This window comes from Drosophila biarmipes, chromosome 2L (assembly GCF_025231255.1).
Source record: "Drosophila biarmipes strain raj3 chromosome 2L, RU_DBia_V1.1, whole genome shotgun sequence".
Lineage (NCBI taxonomy): Eukaryota > Metazoa > Arthropoda > Insecta > Diptera > Drosophilidae > Drosophila > Drosophila biarmipes.
In genome coordinates this window covers 16,557,358-16,576,816 of record NC_066612.1, presented here as the reverse complement: position 1 = coordinate 16,576,816, position 19,459 = coordinate 16,557,358, and the positions used below count along the sequence as shown (strand labels likewise).

The 19,459-nt window shown below is 40.7% G+C and overlaps 2 protein-coding genes across 3 annotated transcripts in view; both read left to right on the top strand.

The window, feature by feature from the left end:
- Positions 1-19,459, top strand: part of LOC108033751 (uncharacterized) — a 120,755-nt gene that overhangs the window by 18,187 nt on the left and 83,109 nt on the right. The window contains exons 1-2 of one of the 2 annotated variants that reach the window (XM_050885335.1): positions 6,867-6,915; positions 12,607-12,697. The gene's annotated coding sequence lies outside the window, so the exon portion shown is untranslated. Of the gene's footprint in view, positions 1-6,866; positions 6,916-12,606; positions 12,698-19,459 lie in introns of those variants that run through there. The other variant, XM_017108322.2, reaches the window with a different exon arrangement.
- Positions 635-1,136, top strand: LOC108033756 (uncharacterized). The gene is made up of 2 exons (XM_017108329.3): positions 635-790; positions 851-1,136. Exons 1-2 carry the CDS (start codon positions 786-788, stop codon positions 1,023-1,025), a joined length of 180 nt encoding a protein of 59 aa, XP_016963818.1. The 5' UTR covers positions 635-785; the 3' UTR covers positions 1,026-1,136.

Sequence of the window (19,459 nt, the reverse complement as noted above, 5' to 3'; positions counted from 1 at the left end):
TCATCATCAGAAGCAAAAAAAGGAAGAAGTAAGTGGGGAGGGGGATGAGACCACTCCACGATGCTTTTTATTTGCGCTGGCTTTTTATGACATTTCAAGGGAAAATTTATATAATAATCATAAAAGCGGGAGAGCATGACCGCTGCGGAAACGCTGCGATTTATTTGTATTTGCAGAGTCCTTTCCGCTCACTATGTTTGTGTTTTATTTGCAGCCAATTGATTTGACTGGCGGCTGGCAACTGGTAAGAGCGATGATGGGTACGATTTTCCGCATTTTTTGCCGAGCCCCGGGGCTTGTTTTCGGCGATGGTGAACATAAAAGTGTAACATCATATGGCCGAGCACTCGTCTTTCGCTGCACGAAGCCATCATTGTTGCCACTGCGGCTCAGTTTATGTGGCATGAATGCTTTTATGACCGCCCTCACATCGCTCGGGGAATTCGGGAAAACGCTGGAGAAAGCGGGAAAAGCTTGCGCGGCAGTTTGGCCCTTTCACTGGGCATCAAATCAGGAAATTGCTGCAATTAAAGGGTAAATAATGATGCAGCTAACAATGAATTACGAGTGGCCGACAAGGGGGAGATACTCGTAATGTATTTAACTCCCTGACGTTTTAAGGTAGATCTTTTAAATCACATATTACTGTTAACGAAGTGGGCCTTGGTAAAAAATTCCTCGGCAACGTTCACCTCTGCCTGAGATTTATTCAGTCTACCCCCAAAACTCCACAAAGAAACATATAACTTTCAATTTTTATTTTGCTTTTACCCAAAACTATCAGAATGTTGTAAGTATACAAAATTTAACAGTTCCCTAACGATTTCTTTATAAAACAAAATTTCCCCAGTGAGTCTTTTGATTGGAACTCGAGATTAGATCTGAAGAATTTCCGTGAAATAAAACAAAGAGTTGTGAAGAAAATCGGGGATCTGGAGCGCAAGGGAGTTGTGTGGGGACGCCTCATTTGCATAGAAGATGCCAAGGATGATGCTTTTTTCCGTTTCATGAGGGAGAACTCCTGAATCGGTTCACAAAATTTAATCAACGAGTATTATAAGTTACTTTGAAGCCAAGACAAGACTTAAAAACAAGCAGATACTCGTTCAATAAACAAAATGCATTATCATGCTTAAGTGATTTCGGCAAAGTATTTTTTATGACACTCGTATCTCAATCATTCGCTTAGCCTTTTATTATGGTGCCGTTGCCCGGACAACGATTCAACCGCAAAAATTGCAAAACTAAAAGAACGGCCGGAAAAAAGAGAAGTTCGACAGTTTGCCACAGGTTCAGCCAAGCCGAAACATATGGCAGCATGGGAAAAACCGAAAAGTGAGATGGGTGGCGTAAAAAAGTAACTGAAAAATTGCTGAAAAATGACATTAATTTTAATGCATCCCAACAACCCGGACAAAATGAAAAATACAAAAACTGTCCCACTTTTTCCACTCGTTCTTTTTTTAATTAAAAATTGTTTGTGGCGCGCATTTTGCATTTTTGAAAAGGCGGACAGTGGATGTGTTGCTGTGAATTTTTATTGTGGACCTCCTTTTATTGGAGCGAAAGGAATCCTTTACCTTTCGCCGCCGCCCGCTTGTCACTTGAACTGTCAATTACATTTGCGATCCGCTCATCCTCCAGTTTCCCCACATCAAACTCATTTTCCTGTGCATGCATGCGAAATTTTCCTTCGATTCTCTTATGTTCGGTTTCATCTTTTTCGGATCGGGTTTCCCGCCCATATTGTACTTATGTATATTCCTCAGCAGCGCCATTTGATTAACATTTAAATTTGCTTTCGGCGTATGTGCAACTGACAGTTGAGTTTGGCCCGGGCTGCGCTACGATTTCTTCACGTTTCCATCCGATTTTGCCAGGGCTCGGGTGCAAAGTGTGTGCTTACGACACACAATAATCAATTGTTTTAGCCCACTTATCGAGTGGCAATAGAGTCCTAGCCGCGCCCTGCTCCGGACACTCGACTCGGTGCGAGTCAAGTCTGGTTATTGATGATGGCTCTGGAAATCGGACTACACTCGGGCATATATTTATATTATTTGCTGCGGCAAATTGTTTATTGTTTATTGAAATGAAATATTGCTCTCGGCTGCCTCGGCGATTTGCATGCGTTGATTGCTAAAATGAAGTGTGCTCTCGAAGGCAAATCAAAAAGCTGTCGCTCGTTTGACAATCGAAATGATTTAAATTGTTCAAGGGAAAAGTGAAAAGTGCACAAAATATTGGCGAAATATTCCCGAATTTCCTGTGATAATTTATTGGACATATCCTTTTTCAGTGTTCCGCTCTGTGAAATTAATTTGATTTGATTTTGGAATTTCTTGTTGTTGCTTGGAGGCTCTTAAATGTTTAAAAAAGAATTAAGTGTTTAATTTTATTTTCCCTAAATAAGTTGCCAAATAAATAAAACCTAAAGATTTAAGAATAATTAAAAATGGACGTTTCCCAGCTATTTGACACTTGAAATTTCACATGTGTGAAATTCTCTTTTTTCTGATTGCATTTATTAAGCTAATTGAACATCAGATACGTTTTATATGATAAGGGTCTTTTAAATGCGTTGATGACGGGAAAAATAAAAATATAAATTGTAAATTGAATTCTTTACTTTAATTTTATGTGGCTTACAGAAAATATGCACTTTAGTTTTCCATCCGTAAGTCCCAACTTCTTTAAGAACTTTACTCGGAAACTGCAAATCTGCGACGCGTGAGTGTGTGGGATGTATCCAGAGTAAATCCTGGCCAGAATGGTGGCAGGACTTAAGTACGTGTTGATTATGGAGCGTGTTTGTTATTATTATTGTTGCAGCAACATCTTCTTCCTCCGCTCCGTTGTGGTTAATGGCAGTGGGAGGTACGGGGATGGTAAAACTTCTACACCATTTACCATATCCCACGACTAGCAAGCGTAGTTTTTTATGCAAATATTTAAGAGCATCATCGAAGGCACGGCGAGTGCAAGATTCTTTCCACTCAGCGGGTGCAAGTGTGTGCGTGTGTGTGCATTAATGCCCCTCTGCGTGCGAGTGTGAGAGTGTGGGTGATTGCGGATGGGGATTCCCCTCCTGCGTAAGCCATATGTAGATATATGTTTATGTCTGTGCACTACACTCGACGATAAAATCGTCATGTAGTCGTAATGTCTGCATCAAATTGCATTTGCCCAACGCCTCTGGCACGTCGCTACCTCCCAGGCCCGCCCATTTCCCACTACGCTTTTCCACTTTTCCCCAGGGTGGGGGAACAGGGGGCTCCATATGTGTCGACATCGTCAACGCAATGTGTATTTATGCATAGTTTAATGCGGTTCAATGTCTGGTAACGACATCAAAACACAGCCAGGATCGAAAGGAGTCAGGGCGGAATTCTCCGCCCACTCCACTCACTCCACTCACTGAAGTCATAATCATAATCAGGAATCATAGTCAGACGCAGGAAAAAAGGGAGAAAAAGCTGCGTCTGACTTGAATAGATATTTTTATTATTTTCAAATTGATTTCGCATATCGTTAGTACCGGCAAAGATCAAGGGAACTCGGGGAGCGTATTGAAAGTGCGCTTGAATGCACGTTAACCAAATCGGATTTGTTTAATATATGATCCGGAATTTGAATTTGATTGCTAAGTGCATTTCATGCGCATATCGGTGGTTTGACAATGTTATGACAAGACTTAAGTGGGGGGATTAAATGGCAAGATAAAGAAAAGACCTAAGCGGTATGGCAATAAGGGGGATTATTCGGAGATTTCAAAGGAGCAGCAAAGATAGGGATATAAGTACATTTTAAAAAAGTAAACTAAGAGTAACATTCGGCTAGAAACAAAATCATTACAAATAAATATTTTTTGAACTTTTCTTACATACATAAGGCAAAAGAAACATGACTCTGACTAACTATTTTAAGTTCGTCCTGGGCTCGACCTTGGCTCTTCCCCGGCACGAGCGAGACGCCCCATTCGTGTCATTTGCTTGTCTAGAGGCATTTTATCATTCTGCTGATTTGAAGCACCAGCAGAGATGTATTTCACTCAGTGTCCCGGCTCTTGTTTCCTGCGTATCTCGTGTCCTTCGCCACTCGACGATTTGAAGATGCAAAAATGTCCATTTAACCGAGATTTATGGCAGCCAGCAGGGTTATTTATGGCAATTTGTTTTATTTACACGATATCTGCCAGTGGCCAGATGGAAAGCCACCTCCATTCCCTGGCACTAAGCACTCGCAAATAAATTTGCACAAATTATTATGGGTCATGGGGATTAAATGCAAACACGACCTGGCAAAAAATATAAAAAAACGTGAAGGAGAAGTGCCTATAGCCATGGTTAAATGGATGAAATTCGATGGAACATTTTCTGGGGGAAGGGGACGCCGAGGAAAAACGGCCCGCGGGTCAGTTTATCGCATTTATTGGCGCTCTATATTTTATACATAAATTGCGAGCCACGTTGCGTTGTTGCAGGTGCAGCAGCTGCACACAAAAACAAACTGGCAAACAGGCAAACAAACGGAAAAATGAAACCAAATGCAAATAGCTTAATACACATTTTTTGGCCTGGCCAGAAGCAAGCTTTCCCTCTCTTATTTTATCCGCACCTATACACAAACATGTATCTGCAAACATATAGATGGAAAACAGGGACCGCCAGCAGCATAATGAATGCCACATAAATCCGATGGGTCCGTGCACTAGATTTCATGGCTATGATTTCGTAATAAAAATGCATTTTTATTACGGAAATAAATTGCATTCCTTTCGCTGCCTTTTCTTTATTTATCTTTTTTTTCTTCTTTTGTCAAATTGTTCGGATAGTTGAAGTGGGTGAGATAAAACCCCCAAATCTTTATTTAAATTCCCACGAAAAAATACCCAACAAATGATGAAAGGACTGAATGGAGCACGGAAAATGCTGGCAGTACAGGCAAATATTAATTAGTTAATTTAGGTTCAATGGCCCAGAAATGTGGGAAACTGGAAATGATTGCTTATTTAGCTGGATACCTTAAGGTTAATGTTGCGTGTACGTAATGGGAATTAATTTCGGGCACTAGGCAACTATAATGAAGCTCTTAAAGGAATACCTATTCAACTGAAACACAGAGGTATCTTCCTAAAAAGTATTTTCCAACAAAATTATGTTTAGGGAAAAAAGGAATGAAATTAATGGATTTATTAAGATTATTTAAATTTAGAATGGATAATTTAAGGCGTGTCTTTGTTTTATTGAACTGTCACACACTTTGACTGGCAATCTACCCTTGTTCCGTGCCATTTAATTTGATTTAGTGTAAGCTCCAGAATGTATTGCGTATACGCGATGTGAGCCGCTTAGCGTGCAAAACTGTTGCATGTTGAGCGGGTTTTCGTGTCGTAAAAACCGCGAAAGCCAAGCAGCAAGGAAAAGGGCCAACAAATGGCAATGCAAATCCAAAATGGCGTTAGCTACAAGCAGAAGAGCCAGCAACAACAACGCGAATCCCCTTTTAAAAACTTTTATTGTGCAGTCAGGCGCAAACAAAAATGCCCCAAAAAATAAATACAAATACAAGGACGAGACGGAAACAGAGGCACGCATACAGGCGAACGCACAATATGGCAGCGAGGAAAACTAATATGCTTTAATGGCTTAGGACTTTCAGGACCTTGAATGGCTGCCCTCACAATGTTATCCTTTCCTCAGCCTCTGAGTTGGTTTTTTACGTAAACAAGTCAGAAGGATAAAAAGCCACGACAATCAACTGGACACTGGAAAAAACAGTTCTTTGTTAGGACTCTTAAAATAATTTTAATATATAGAGTAATAAAAATATTCTATCCTAAAGAGAAGCTAAGGGAAACATTTGTTAATTATTTTATTCTATAAAAAAATACTTGGCATAGTGTAGATAAAATGATTTATTTTGGAAAATACTCCAATATCTCTATAGTAAATTTAAGAGTAGATAACTCTTAGAATTTTATGGCACTGTTTGGGGGACTTACCATTTTGTGCTTATTTTTAACCATCCTCCGATTCCGTCAGTGGCTGCTGCATATGTTTGGCTTGACTGGCGCTGCTTAATGCGCAAAATATTGCGATGATCAATAACAATCGCCTGTCCCGAGCAGCTTTAAGCCACAGTCACTCCCCTCCGTTCCGCCCCTGGAAATCCCCCATTAGCCCCCACTGCCATTTGTTGTTATCATGTTTGGCGTCATTATTGTTGTAATTTATTTACGCTCTGCACATTTTTCGCTTACGCCTTCGCTCAGTTTTTGCCCTTTGTCCGTTTTATTGTGTATGTGTGTGCGACTTTTATCAGTTGCGACAAATGTGGCAAGCTGGAAAAGCCCCTGCCTCCGCCTCAAACACACACAGTTTTCCTCTGCCTTGGTGTGTGTGCATTTGGCATGTGTGTTGAGCGTTTGATCTTTCAATTATGGTTTATGGTTGATTGATAATTGAATGTCTAATGTGGGCAGCGGGAACCGAAATCAAAGTCTGCGACTTATTGGGGTTCATGGAGGGGTTTGATTCGGGGGCTTTAGTTGAAAGAGATATGTAGTTTTTACAAAAATATACCTCATTTTGTTTCGAGGGAAGTCAATCAACTGAAAAGTTTGAAATCATATTCCTAGCACTAGCTTTACTTTGGAGTGAGCTAACAAATTAATGACTTTAAAAAGGAATGAAATATTATTCCTGTAATCTGTTAATGTCTGCAAATTGTAATGGACAAGTTTGGAATAACCATTTTACATTTAATTGTATAAAAATAACTTCCTCTTTTCTTCAACTTCCTTACAGGTCGCATTAAATCTCCGCTTTCTTTTCCCCGACATAATAAATTATACAAAGCGAGGTCAACACATACAGTGGACCTTTCCTAAGAGCTGCTCAAGTGAATACCTAAGTAAGCATCATCTGCTTTTTATACACCCCCTTGGCCAGGCCACTGGTTCTCCATCCCACCTGCCATGCATTAATTTGCGCAAATGACAAAAGCATGTTTGCTAATGGAAAACCTGTCTGTCAAATTTGCTTAAGTGAGTGAAATTTATTCTCACCTTGGTTATTTTTTCACTGCCCTCTCGCTTTTCCTTTCCCTTTCCCTTTCTTGGACGTCTAGAATGACTTTTCCTGTTGACTCGACATCGGGGTTAATAATGAGCGAACATAATTAGTGGGAGAGTGCAGTTTGTGTAGGAATTGCAGTGCCGAGTAGAATGGTAAAGTCTCGCAGCCATTTATCATACGATTGTGGAAATCGTCTGCATTTGACACTTTCCTTTGGGCGAACAATAAATTTAAAGCCAGGCCGAAGTGAGAGCAACAAATTATCCCCCAGCACACATGCCGACACAATTAGTTAGGAGCCCGAAGGAGAAAAAACCGAAACACCACAAAAATAAAACTTGAAATGAAAACTATGCTCTGGTGATTTATGTTCTCCGAAACTTGCCCAAAGAAACTATGCTATGCAAAACTTCAAAAACAACTGCCGAGGGGGCGGGTTGGGGGAAAAATCGGGGGAAAGGCCAAGCCGCAGCAATAAAAATTGACGGCAGGGCCAAGGATAAAGGAGCTCGCCTATAAGGGATACGAACTCCGGGCAAAACCCAGGGAAACAGCGACTAAGCCACATGTGTCGCGCCCCGATCGAGAGCGCCGTAAATTAGGTCAGCGGGAAAAAAGGGAAAATGTCGAGGGCGCTGCGGAAAAGCCGGAAAACCTTCAACCAGAGTGTAACTCACCCACAGCGAAACAAATCGCTGAAGCATACCAAATCATGAGGGTAAAACGTGCTCACACTTTACAAAGCTGGTAGGTTTTATTTACAGTGAGGAAAATTGCTAAACTTAAAGCTTGACAGAAACAAATGGTTAAATATCTACTAGTTCAACAAAAAGAGTTCAATCCAAAGGTAAAATATTTGTATTTAAATCTATCTATAAAATACTATTCATTGGGTACATTTCAAACGTTTTATTTGCAACACCATTTCAATTATTAACTTATTTGATTTATGTATTTTTCTCTCTGCATAATCAACTTATCTGATGAATGTGCAGATCTGTAAAACTACTCCATTTTGCCGCAGTAAATGTATTTATCAATTTGCAATTGCAATTGGCGCAGCCAGACAAAAGAGAAATCTCAGGGAATTACATTTTATTGCCATGCGGCTACACATTTTTCGTTTTTTCCAAGCCTGAACTCGTTTTCTTTGGATAGTCAGGTGCCTAGACCTGCACTAAATAACTTAGCTCCAACCTTTCCACAGTGGCTGGCTTTCTGGGTGGGAAACTTTACTTTCAGCCCGGTCGAAAGTTTCACGAGTGTGTGTAAGCCACGAACTCCTTTATTTTCAGCCATTGGTGCAGTTTAAAGTTAAGCCAAGTCGTTGAAAAGTTGGCTTTGCGGCCAACGGCAGCCGGAAGGCTTCAAAATAAATGCGCTGCGAAAGTCAATCAAGTGTTGCAACATCGGCCCTCTGCCCGCCGCCCCTCGGCCACTCGCTACTTTCTCCCCGAGTTTCCCAGTAACAGCATTTACATCTTGATTGCAATTGATAGGTGGTCGGCAGGGTAAGTCGAGTGCAGCAGGAGATAGTTAAGAGAACCTGGCTTTTCCTATTAAATATTAATCACACTGAATGTGGACGATGGAGAATCTGCTGAAATCGATTGATAATGGAATGCTGTTCAGTAATTAATTGCAAGATTAAAGGCTCGAAATATATGTACGGAAACCGATGAAATTATATAAGGCTTAAAATGGTCTCGGTGAGGAATGCTCCTTCTTAAAACTATGGCTTATCGAAACATTCATTTACTTAATTTCTAGGCAAAGATAGGAACATTAAAGGAATACCCATATTATCCTTTATATATTCCTTTTCCCGAGCATAAATTGACTTTCATTTTCAGGATTCCTGAGTTGTTACCTGCTTTTATTTATTTCCGCCATCCTCATTTCCACATTTTCTTCTTTGGCCTACAAAATAATTGCCTCCTTTTCGCTGCCACCAAACTTCATTTGAATTCTCCGAGGTTTTTGGAACCCTTGGGAATAAGTTTCGGTTTCCTCGAATGCCGTTTGTGCTCCACAAACTCCCCCTGAACTTCCCTCGTTAACCAATGGCGACTGTAAAATTATACAAATTAATTTGGGAGCGACAATTGCGTCGAGTCTCATTTGAGTGGGAAAAAATTGGGAGGGAGGGGAGAGATGGAAATCCCTAGGCGGGAGGATCTATTCCGGTTGCCATTTCCTGTTGTGGCGGCGGGGCTGTGGGCGTGGCATGGCATTAATTATACTCAAGTGTCCGCTGGGAAAGCGGCCAACACTTGTTCCATAATGACTTTTGTACCATCAGACGACACGCCCACGCCCTCAAAAAATGAAAAAAGGGGACATCAGGATTTTAAGATGATTTAGAATTCAAGCAGCTTTAAAAATCCGAAAGGGGAAAGTGAAGGATTTTATTGCATAAACCCAAGTGTGTAGCGTCGAGCTGAAAACGTATCGGTCATGCAACAGAAAGGCAATATATCAGAGACTTATGTCAGCATCATCACCCACCTAAAACAGATAGAGAGGGAATGTGAAAAATAGAAAGAGAGCAACAATGAAGCAACTATAAACCCGAAAAAGAAAGTAAATAAAAGCCGAAACGCAGTACAAGAGAAATGGCACCGAAAAGCTAAGGAAAGCTGAAATTGGTGAGCGTAAAAATGAAATTGAGCAGCAGTCTCCAGTCTATCTTTGTACAAGGGTAAGTGTGAGTTGGGAAAAGCAGGAAAGCAAATGGCAGCAAATTGTAAACCTTATCAGAGCCTGTAGCTTCAGGATGGGAGAGGAAAATGGGAAATCGGATAAACTGGCAGAAAGCAAACATGCAAATAAATCTGTGGCTCCCAGAAGTTGCTCGACTTAATTTGATTGAAGCAAAAACTACAAAAAAGTTAAGAGCGTAAGGGAATTAAGTGACCCAGCTAGGAGACAACTACTTCTAAGACTTCGTCTCTAAGTGAAAGATAAAACTTTAATTTTAGCTGGAAAAGTTGGAAATCTAAGACACAATACTCTTTTTCGCGTTTTTTTTACATTGTGTCTAAAAGTATGCAACAAAAAGTTTAAAAACTTCGTTCAGCATTAGTTCATCTAATTTCAAATCCGAAATAAATTGTTGCATACTTTTATACACCTTTCCATGCATATTACTTTAATTACCACGGTTATGATTTTTATTTCTTCGAGTGCGTGATTGAAATAAAAGTTTTCTTGTGAAATGTCATTGATTTATTTCTTATCTTCTCGAAAAGACATATTTTTAATGCGTTCATTTCATTACTCATGCTCTCATATTTCGTTTGATTCCCCACATTATTCAGCTGTGCCTGTTTGCTTTTATCTTTATTTTGCCTGCTTTCTCCTCGACTTTTCCTCCTTCCGCCGGCCACTTGTATTTATTTGTTCTCAATTACTCTCGCATCTTGGGGCTGCCAACATTTTTAAAGCTTAACAGCATTTTTCCACCCACTTGACTGCTGAAAATAATATAAATTTATACATATATATATATATGAAACCAGGAAGAAAAAGTGAAATTGTTCAGCTCTTATTTCCATTTCTGTGGCTTATTTCGCTTTAGCCCATTTCTGTGCCATTTGTTATTGTTGTTTTACGCTTTCGCACTGCCGCAATTTTAGATATTTCTTTTACTCGGCCAAAGGGAAAAAGAAGCAGAAACAGAAATTGTGGCCGGCAAAAAGTTGAAGTTTATTTATTCTACTGTGGGTGTGGAAAGCCAGGGAAGCGGGAATGAAAGCCACCTGCACTTTTTCTTTCACGTGCCAGCGACCACGAGCCACTTTTCCAGGAAAACGGGATGGAAAATGCCTGGACTTTCATTACATGGCCAGAAAACGCAGAAAACTTTTCACTTGTTCTCCCGTACTCCCGTTTTTCCTGTTTTTTTTTTTGTTTGGTTTTGGCCTGCGGCTCTGGTTGCAGGTATTTATATTTAAATGCGGCTTGCGGTTCGCCATTGCGCCTATTGTTATGCAATGAAAGTTTGTTCGCCAACAGCAACTCCCTTAACCTCAATTTCGGATGGGCTTTTCCCTTCTTCGTTCTGCTCTCAAGAGCGCCGGTCCAGACAATTTTCATAAATTTTCCAGGCCCTACCCGTCTTGCGGTTTTATATGTCTATGGCAGCCATTTCTCAGCGACCTTCAATGTCAACGTTTTTATTATGTTATTGACTTCCAACCACATTTTCACACCAAACAAATGTGTCCTTGACAAAAAGGACACACATAGAGTCGGATAACAGCTGCGAGATACCGAAGTCTAAGAGAAAAAACGTTTAGAAAACTCAGTGAACCATAATTTGTTGTGGTTTTTTCTCCTCCAGTATAGTTTTCGAGGCCTTTTCCTACATATTTTTATATATTTACAAGCTTTAAGCAGAGTATTGAAAAGTATGCATAAACATAAATAAATAAATATATAATTTTTGTAGTATATGCCTGGCATATCCCATACATTCTAAACTGCGCAGGCATAAATATGTATTTATATACATACTTTTTTGTCTGATGACGCAAAAAGTGTTTGCCCCGCTCCATTTTAGCCTCCTTTTGGGGCTCGTATTTTTTGCTGTGTGCTTGCAAAGTGAAATTTATTAGAAACGCAAAATCTGTTTGCAGATTGTGTATAAGATTTGATTATTTATGGTCAGTTGTTTGTTGTGGCCAGCAAGCCAGAAGCCAACACTGAAAATTGGCTAACAAAACAAGCTAGCAGAGGCGGGGAAAAGCCAAGGAAAAAGCGTAAACACATAGCGAACGCAGGCCAAGAGAGTTGATTTATGTAAATTTTCTCCGTTTCGCCCACAAAAGTTGAGGCGGAAATGTTGTGGAAATATGGAAAATTATATTCAATAAAAATATCTTCCTCATAGGCCAAAAATTCGCATGTAGCAACCAAAACTAAAGTTTTCTTTTGAAAGTTTAGCTATAATTTATGCTTTGTCAATACAAATATTTACCAAGCTCCTTGCAATTGACTCTTATGTTTAACTGTCAAAATATTCACAATTTGATTTTCAACATGGTCGAAATGTCGAACTCAATTTAATTGTTCTTGTATCAAATCAATTAGCACTAACCAATCCCTAATACATCTTAGTTTTTTATGGCAAGCACCCGACTATTTCTGTCTTTCCGCACGAAAATTACAAAAAACATGCTTTAATTTAATGAAATCTTAATCCAAGCTAGTCTAGGACCCAAAGAAATCTCTTTGGATTTCCGGAAAGAATTTTCTCCGGCATTCTTTCAACATTCGACTGCCAGCGTTTCCCCATCTAGACACAAGTTTTGCATCCACTAAATTAAACTAGGAAAAATTCCCCAGCTCGCACAAAAAACTCTTCAACACAAATTCAACTAATTAACTTAAGGCTCCTCGAGGAAGCAACCAAAGCAAAACCAGACCATTCCAGAATGCTCCCTCCATCAACAACAGGGAAAGCAAATAACTTTCAACAAATTTAACTAACGTCGAAAAAACTTTACCCTGTTGTTGCTTTCAGAATTAACCCGGCTGAGAAGGGAGAAATCGAGAAGAGTGCGGGGGAACTGGAGAACTGGATAACTGGAGCGTGAGGCCAGGCTAAACAGGAGGTAAGTTGGGCAAACACTCCAATCGCAATTAACGCCAAGGGGTCTGGATCCGGGAATTCCCCGAAAAATAGCTCCACGCCACTTGGACATTTTTTGCCTGCCTCACGGTATTTTATTACCGACTACAATTTGCATAAAGACTCAAAAGCACTTGCCGCATGCAGGTGAAAAACTATTGGGCTATGGGGGTTACCTTAATGAAATACGCGTTACGGAATTTGCGTTTTCCATGAATAATGCATGATCCAGGTGGACACAGCTGCATCTGTTGCTCCAGGCGCATGCACGGGCGACCGTTTTGTGACTGACAAACCGGCAATAAGTCTATTTTAACAGCCAGATATCCAGTGGGAAAACTATGGCCCAACTGCCATTAAGGGGTTAAATAGGAGTGGTTCTTATTTTTGTGTTTTTTTTCTCCCTGCTCTGTTGTACTTTGGCAAAAAGTTTTTTCGCTGAGTTTTCGTTTTTATTTCGTGCGTCCGCAAATATTGACCGAATTAACAAAAGCTGCTGCGAAAGTTTCACCGCAAACAAAGGCGAGCAAATGGCGGTGGCGAGGAATAGTCCCTTCTCTTTCTGCACCCCATCCCCGTCTCTTTCGCTCATCCTGTAAGTGGGCTACTTGGACCTGACCTGTCCTGCGAAGTGTCAACCTGTCTTGGTAACCCAAAAAAAAAGGAATGCGGATGCTCCGCAGATGGAAAACTTATTACTGACACTTATTACTGTGCATGTACAGAAAAATCTGAATATTAAAGTGCTCAAGAAATTTCAGCCTTTGTATAATATTTCTAGGTAAACCATTTCAAAACGTATCCTAAACTACAGTAAAAATACTCCACATAGATATTTATTTTGCACATGCATTGTTTTAGTATTCCAGCCTAAACAAACTGCCAGCTCAAACAAAATAGTTTCCATTTAGGCAGGAATCTACGGCCAGAACAAATTGTAACCAATCCAGAATATTTCGAACTAAAAAGCAAAAACTAAAGTGGAACTCAAAGGGAGGATTTCGGAAGCCAGGGGAGTTTGGCTAAAAAATGTGGCCATGGTTAGTATTTGTATTTGGAAATTCCGTGCACGTTCGGCCACGGGGGTACGTGTTTGGTCCTGGGAATCGAGGAGCTGCACACCAGATATCCACCCCCCGGGCAGTTGGAGTCCAGTTAGTTTGGGAATCGGTTGGCGAAAGGGGTGCTGCGGAGAGCTCTGAGGTTTGTCGGGTGAAATGCTAAAAGCAAAAAGTCATGCAACTAAATCCTGTCGAAAACGTTTTAAACTCCCAAAGAAAAGGAATAAAAAGGATTTGTGCTAAAAAGCAGTGGAAAATGTGAAAGTCAGCGGGGGTTGGCTTAGACCGGGGACTAATGCAAGTGGCGGGCTTAAAAATCCAAAATATGCGGTTCGGCCATAACGAACTTAAATGCCAAGAAGGGAAAGGCAATAGCAACTACGCGCTTTTCCAGTTCGATTTGGCTTTGTATTTTTCACACCTAAAATCCCCAATCAGAACTTATAGTTGCAATTAAAGACCTTTAAGTTTGTTTAAGCACCACAATTTTATTGATTTTAATATGGCATATTTATTTTTCGAGCCATCATCTAATTGAGTTCTGAAATTAGTCCAAGTAGAGTACCAAACATTGGGTATCCCCATTTCAAATCCTCTAAGCGAAGTCTGTTGGCAAATAAGAACTTATATTGCGTTGAGTCAGCACTTAGTGCAGACTGTCATGCAACATTGCATCCGTGCGCTGCTGCAGTACCCCTAACCGGCATTTCCCCCCACTTTTTCCTAGCCCATTGCCACCGCATTTCCCCCAAGCTCGCCCCTTATCGGGCAACTTCAGAGTTGTCAATGACTGTCAGCGGCAGACAAGCAGAAAAGCGAAGCACGACACTGCAGTCGGGTATCAAGGGGCATCTGTGCAGCGGGTACCGGGGGCGGTGGAAAACTCCACACTCGACACTGAACTGGTGACATTTCAATTTTCACACACGCTCTGCGGTTTTTCGGCATACGAGAAGCTAGAAAACCGCAGGAGGGCAAGAAAATCGCAAAGAAAAACCGAAAAGAAATCAAAGCGAGGCGATGTCTTAAGTGGAAGTCCGAGCAAAAAGGCGTGGCTGTGGCAAAAGGGGGTGTGGCAGGCCACTATTGACCACAAGCCACAAAGTGCAAATTAAAATTCAATAAAGCACAAAGGGCCTGGGCCAGGGAACTTTGGAACTGCAAAAATACACTGCTATTGTGATATAATTAAAGTAAGACAAAGAAATGCTATCTGTATCTAACCTCGAACCTTTCCTGGTCTCTTTAAATTATTTTATAATATATTTTATTACATTTTCCATAAAAGTAAATAATTTAGTTGCTTTAAAATAAGTTTACCCTTTCGACTGACCTCTGTAACTTGAAAAACAATTTTCGTGCGGACTGTAAGTTTCATTGGTAGTCAATTCCCAGCCCCAACCCCAGAATAAGTCCCCCCGCAAATTGCGTACTAATTAGCCACAGAAATTACTCGGTTACTGGGAAACAGCAATTGGGCGTGGGAGTTCGGGGATTCGCCATGTCTGGGTCCTTTGTTAGGACAGTTCAAGGTCCTTTGACAAGGTCAGTCGTTAACCAATTCGCCTCCACTCCCCCCGCCATGGTTAAGCTTATTTGCTGCCCATCTTGTACCCCAGCCTTTTCTCTACATTCGTTGTGCTGAAAATTGCATGCAAATTTCATGGCCGGGGGCTTTTCAGGCGGGGCTTTTCCGAGAGCAACAAAGACTGAGCCTACCAGGGTTTTTCACACTCGCCTCCTGCTCCCGTGCCCGTTGACATTGTAAATAAATGGGTGTGACCGAAACTGTGTCAAGCTGCAAGTGCAGCGGGAACAATAAAAACAATGGCAAACAGGAAATGTGCAAAAATTTGTTTAAAATTTCAACAGTTAAGCTCCAGACTGTGTTTTCTTGCGCATATGTTGCACACTTGTGTGGCCGCGTTTGTATGTAAATTTAAATACACTTCATTGTTTGGGGCGCGAATTGGGTCAAGCAAATTGCACAGCAATCGCATGCGAGGGCCTTGAGCTATTAAAAGCCGGTAATAAGTTGTGGTGGTTAAGGCGCAAATGCACATGTTGACTGGGAGTTTAGTCCCATAAATCCCCCTGGAATGTTCCGCACATACCATATTTTTCGAGAGCACTAATAGTTTTAATCCCCATTTTATATTTATGTCTCACTCACCAACTCTTGAGACAGTCTTGCCTTATGCTTAGCCTCCCCTCCAATTTATACTGCAGTGCGAAAATAAATCTAATAAAAGCATGGCAAACATATTCATATATCAAGGTGCCACATAATTTTTATGCGGGCAACAAGAGAGAATAAAACAAAATAAAAGTGGGGAAATGGGGGAAAAACCAAGGGAGATAGGGAAAAGCAAAGGTGAGGGCAAGTGCAGCATAAAAATCCCACAAGTGCATAAATTTCAAGCGGATTCTTCGGGGTTATGATGCTCGCAGGCAATAACAACATCCCCGGGAATGGGGCAAATTTAATATGCCCGTTGCACCAGGCAATGAAGCAGCTTGTGCAACTGCAATGGTGCAACACGTGCATGTGGGCCACACCTGCCGAGATTTTGGACATGGCTGCATTTCCCGCTTTTCCTTACATTTCCCACCAAGTTATGGCCACAATTTCAGGGCGAACTCGGAACTCCCGCTTACCTCCACTCTTTTTTTTACTTTTTACACTCTTTTTTTGCATTCACAAGTCGAGATTTCCAGGGGCCAACTTTGCACTCAGCCAAAAATATTCCACGTCTGCAATGTATATATATTGTATTGAGCTAACGCTCTTTTTGAAATTAGCAAACTATATTCTTTTCCAATCTATAGCTGCGAATAATTTTTGAAAAGCAAAACGTGTCTTCACTACACTCAAAAAAACCAACAATATTTTTCACTGCACAAAAAAGGAGGTGAGAAGCAGAGGAGCTCTGTGTCGCTTGAAAAACCAAAAAGTGTCACCAGGACGACAAGGAAGCTGCAGCTTCTGTTGCTCCTAGGGCAGAACTTTGCTTCAGCTTGAGCAAATAGAATTCCAAGCTCTGCAGGTGTGCCTGGGGCGGTTTTTTAAGGTGAGCTGAGGTGAGGTACGCCAGAGGCGGGGGCGTGGCCCCTCCTATTAGCCTGGTTCGCATGCCAACTGAAGTGGCAATAAGTGCCATGCATATTGTCGCCAGCAGCTGCCGCTGACTCTGCGCAGCCAAGGAACAGGGGCAGAAGAGGGCTAAGAGACGGCGAATGCAACTTAGCTGGCAGAGCAACTTGGCTTATTAGAATTACAATCGCTGGATAAGAAGTGGTAGAAGTTGAGATGGTCTGAAAGCGGAAACAAGTTCATAAGCACGTCAGAGAAGTTCTGAAATACTCTCACGGAAGTTATTCATAAATAGGAATGGACATTTTGTTAATGAACAACACGGTTTTTTTAAACTTTATCAATAATTTTTTTTTCATAAATGTCCGACCAATTAAAATTGTTTTAAAGAATACGTACTTTTGAATGAATTTAAAAACGTTTTTTTGCATACAAAAATGTTTTTACAAAAATTCTGGCCGACAAATTAAGCGAGTTGTTAGATTTTGAAGTTTGGGTGTAGCAAGTGGACAGAACATTTTTTTTCTTATTTTAACTTGTTTTCAAGGGAAGAAAGATTTTTGTCCAACACCCAAATTTCAAGATCTAACTATTCACTTTATTTGTCGTACAAAATTATTTTTAACTACGCCGCAATCTTCTGGTTTATCTGCGAAAAACTCTGAACTTTGGTGTTGTGTCACATTTCTATTAAATTCACAATTTAGCAATCTTTTATTAAGCACAATACGAACTTCATACCCAATTCTTGTTAGCCAAGCCGTAAAAGTTTCCGCCCACCGCAGACACAGCGGTTACAACAACATTTATTTCAACTTTATGTCAACCATGACTTTTCCAACTCCGCTCCTGTATTTTATTTTTCACAAATTTCTAATGGATTTTCCTGGGGTTTTTCACCAGGGAGGCGGGGGAATGATTGGCCCGGGCCTGCGACTTTGGCTTGTGTGCACTTGACTTGAAGTGGTTTATCCATGTCAACACGGCTGCCCTGTCAATGTTGGTGGGTCAGTGGTCTCGGTGGTTTCAGGGTTCTATGCAAATTCGAGCCGCGTTCAAAGGTCAACAACGGCGGGCAACAAAGGAAAAAAGGTCAAGCAATTAGTGTCACAGCCGCCTGTCCAACTGCCAGACATTCGTTGAAGCTTGTTCAACAAAACTGGAGGATGGTGGTCCCCACCAGGGATTGATAGGATAACAGATAAGGGTATTATTACACTGGCACTGCGTTTGACTTTGATTTGTGAGCCTAGACGTGCATGTGTGTGTACGTGAACTTTGACCTGCTATCTGAGATTTTCCAATCACTTAACTTTTCGCTCTTCCCCATTAAAGATCGCCTTAAATGAAATGCAAATGTTCCCGGCACAAGTGACTTGTTCTCGAGTATTTACACCTCGCAGACAACCTGGTTTCGTTTGTGACACATGCTGTTTTGCTTCTCGCACAATTTAATTACGCATACGCTTAGTAGGCCGGGGCATTTCTGGGTAAACTCTTCATATTACTTGCACTATCCTAATGAGCAGTGCCAGCTGGCTACGAGCGAACCATTTAAAGGAGTTACAGGGTAGACAGGGGAGTTTGAGCTATCCCGGAAGCTTGTGGGTTAAGGGGTAAGGTAATACATCTGAAAAAAGCTGTAGACATCAGGTGGTACGTTTTATACATCTGAAAAAAAAAGACTTTAATTAAAAGAATTGTTTGCTGTAGACAAAGAAATCCTGGAAATTTGTATTCAAAAGAATTTTGTTAACAGCGGAAAATCTCTTCTTATTAAGGTTGTGTAATTTAAAAAAAAAAAAAATGATAAAAACGATTTCTGTCTGGTTTCTAGGGCAATAGGCGGAGATTTCTTTTAATAAGGAAAATAATTAAATATTCCATTATTTTTCATTCACAAATTTTATTTATTTATATATTTTATTTTTTTATATATATATTTATATATATATTTATTTATTTAATCAATGTTCAATTTAAGTTTTACCAAAAACCATCCGCCATATACTCATTCTAGTATCGTTTGGAATATTCTTCTAGGTAGAGCTCAGTTCCCATTCGAGTATGTTTCAGGCCCTTCCTTTCCCACTTTTTACATATTCATTGCGATGTAGCCTGTGGGTGCTTGTGTATGAGCACTTCCCTTTTTAGGCTACACTTTATTTTCATTTTACTTTTGGCACACGGAGTCACTATTTTCCGGAGTGGCTGCCTCGGCCTCAGCCTCGGCCTGCAGTTAATGTAATATAACCATCATCAGGGCTGCCGGCTTTAATGGCGCGGCGCCCTAAGATATGCTACACTTTTCCAGCGTCGTGACTGGCACGAAAATGAAATGATTTGTATTCGCGCGAAAATAAATTATGTGCAAGTATTTTAAATACATTCACTGAGCATTTTTTCGCCAGCTGTCTGCTCCTTTTGTTCCGCACAAAATGAGCGCGCAATTTTTCACCAGCTCGGCCCGTAGGAAAATGAAAAAGGAGGTGACTCTGTCTATGGGTTCAGCATAATGAAAATGTCGAAGTGAAAGTAGTAAAATTTACATAATCTATGCGCACGAAAATAAATGAGAAAAAATCACAAG